At 42.9% G+C, this 2,500-nt stretch overlaps 1 protein-coding gene across 4 annotated transcripts in view; it reads left to right on the forward strand.

The window, feature by feature from the left end:
- LOC122255635 (dynamin-binding protein) overlaps positions 1-2,134 on the forward strand; it is a 35,701-nt gene extending 33,567 nt beyond the window's left edge. For all 4 annotated transcript variants that reach the window (XM_043019851.2, XM_043019850.2, XM_043019852.2 and 1 more), the window contains exons 17-21: positions 1-162; positions 470-644; positions 766-1,268; positions 1,473-1,619; positions 1,826-2,134. The exon at positions 1-162 is cut by the window's left edge and continues 30 nt beyond it. In XM_043019851.2, the coding sequence (XP_042875785.2) occupies positions 1-162; positions 470-644; positions 766-1,268; positions 1,473-1,619; positions 1,826-1,996 (1,158 nt within the window). In that variant the 3' untranslated portion in view covers positions 1,997-2,134. The remainder of the gene's footprint in view (positions 163-469; positions 645-765; positions 1,269-1,472; positions 1,620-1,825) is intronic.
- The last annotated feature ends 366 nt before the right edge of the window (positions 2,135-2,500 follow it).

A 2,500-nucleotide genomic window follows, 5' to 3' on the forward strand; every position in this document is an offset into this window, starting at 1 on the left:
GACATGCTGGCCCAGTTCCGTGTCAAGTACCTACAGCAGTTGGGTGAATTCCGCCAGCTGAGCTTCATCCCAGCTGACACCCTCCAGAAGACACTGCCGAGAGCCAAGCAGCGCAGTAGGAAGGCCTCAGACACCAGTGCCAACAAAAAGGAAACACCAGAGGTAGAAGGGAGATTAATTAAAAGAGAGAAACAAGAGCTTTTGATCATAATGATAAAACTTTGGGGATTGGTTTGTTGAAGAGAAATGTATATGATTAATCATGAGGATTGCATAGATGTGTGGATTATAAATAAGACAGAAAAATAAAAGTTAATGATAATGCATTCGTACATATTTGTATGATTATTTCTGATATTACTCATAACTAGCTGTGGCTCTAATGATCCTACTTTCATTGACAATACTTTTGAAGAGAATATGTGTGTCCTTCCCTTATCTTCCTTTGAAGCTTTAAATTAAATTTCAGGTGACAAGGAAGAAGGTGCTGAACAGTTACCCGGCAGATGTCATCTATATAGTAACAGAGGTGCACACGCCAGCTGAGGTCATGGAGCTGACGTTATACCCGGGAGACCATGTGGCACTCCTCAAGAACAAGGACCCTCTTGGTAGAACAGATAGATGGTTCATCGATGATGGAGGCAAGTCATTAGCCTCATATGGTGGGGTTACTTTAGTGGGTTGATTTCTGATGTATTTTAGAGATTATTTTTCTTCTGAATTTAGCTCTGCCTTTTGATAATAACAATTTCTTTCCAACAGACAATAAGGGCTTTGCAAGAGCCTCGGCCTTAAGACCTCTCCAGGCCTTAGATAGCAGGTTGCCCACTGGTACTTCCCACCCCTCCACCCTTCCTGGCTCGACACAACCCTCAGCTCCCATCATTTCACGTCCATCCACCCTCCCCCGTGCCGCCCCCACTCCTCCCCTACCAGAACGCCCACCACGTTATGAGGACCTCTTCCCTGGAGCCTCTGCAGCACCCGTAGCTCCCAGGACTTTGTCACAGGTTACACCTGGTGGACAGTTCTTCCCCCCAACATCACAGCCAACTCCTCCCCCCCACTACTCCAATCAGCACCTGGACAAGGAAGCATCTCCCCTCCCAAGCAAAGGTGTTTGCCCAGAGGCTTCAGCGAGGGGGCCGTACTATACGCAGGTTGTGGAGAGTGAATACTATACCCCCCCATTGGAGAGGCAACAGTCCAATGAGTACAACTCTCCTGTGGCAGAGGAAAACAATATCTATGAGGAGATTGAGCAGGTTGGTTATATTTGAACTTTATTTTTTTTCAGGGAACATTAATACATTGAAATATACATACCTATATGACCCATAAATAGATTATTCTGTAATGTAGCAGCTATGCAAAGAAGAGAAATTAAAGATCAGTAACTCAGTTTATATGCAATTAAAACAATCTGTATCTTTGTCAATAAACTTGAAATAACCCCAAATTTTCTCCAGGCACAGGAAGTGCAGGAGAGGGACCAAGGGGAGCCAGAGGAAAGCCCCATTTATGAGGTTATTAAGGATGGCCAGCTTGTGGATGAAGCCACTTACAGCAACACCGACCAGAACACGCTCCCAGAACCAGAGACTGAGGAGTTTCCGGTAAGTGTTTAAGATTTATTTACAACAGTAGTGTGGTATTGATGATGAAAATTTTGTATTGGGATTATATGCACGATGGTTGGCCAATCCTTTTTAGGATGTGATATTTAAGTTGTTAATGAATCAGTAAGTTAATGAAATTTGCTTTATATTTAACTCAGAGTATTTAAAGGGCATAGAGTCATGTGCTTCTCTTTCTATCCCAGTTCTACTATGCATTATACAACTTTGGTGGCTCAGACAGCACGCAGCTTAACTTGGTGGCCGGCCAAGTGGTTCTCGTGTTACACGCCAAGTCGTCTGATTGGTGGTTTGTGGAAGACCGCACTGGACACCAAGGTTATGTTCCTGCTTCCTACCTCAACAAATATTCTTGAAAAAGAAACAAGAACAGGTTTTAAGGTTCTCCAAGTGTGTTCTTCCTTTGATTATATTGCAAAGAGGCTTTTAACTCTGTTCCTTGTGTCTCCCTTTTCCTGGATTATATCTTTTATTGCACTCTTTCTGTCTCTTTCTCTCCTAGTTTCCATTACTTCTTCCATACTTCCTTCCACTGCTTTCTCTTCTTCCATTCCTATTGCCTTCTGCCTCTTCCCCCTCTGTCGAGCTTACTCCCCTTAACTTCTCCACTCTTTTATCTCTCTCTTTTTGCATGTCTCTCTTTCTCTCCCTCTAGTCTACAGTTCCACTTCCAGTTCCAAGATGGAAACAGAATGAGAGACATTGTGGCCTTTGTGGAGAAGGTTTTGGTCAAGTTCATAGCATGAAAAATCATGAACATGAATACAAATATTTTGCAACTATGCAGCTTTCAAGAGATGGTTGTTACAGTAATGACAGATGTGTCCTCGTTTCTTTTTCCTCTTCTTTTAGTTTTATTA

Source organism: Penaeus japonicus, unplaced genomic scaffold (assembly GCF_977035675.1).
Source record: "Penaeus japonicus unplaced genomic scaffold, GWHDUDI00000001_assembly GWHDUDI00000032, whole genome shotgun sequence".
Classification (NCBI taxonomy): domain Eukaryota; kingdom Metazoa; phylum Arthropoda; class Malacostraca; order Decapoda; family Penaeidae; genus Penaeus; species Penaeus japonicus.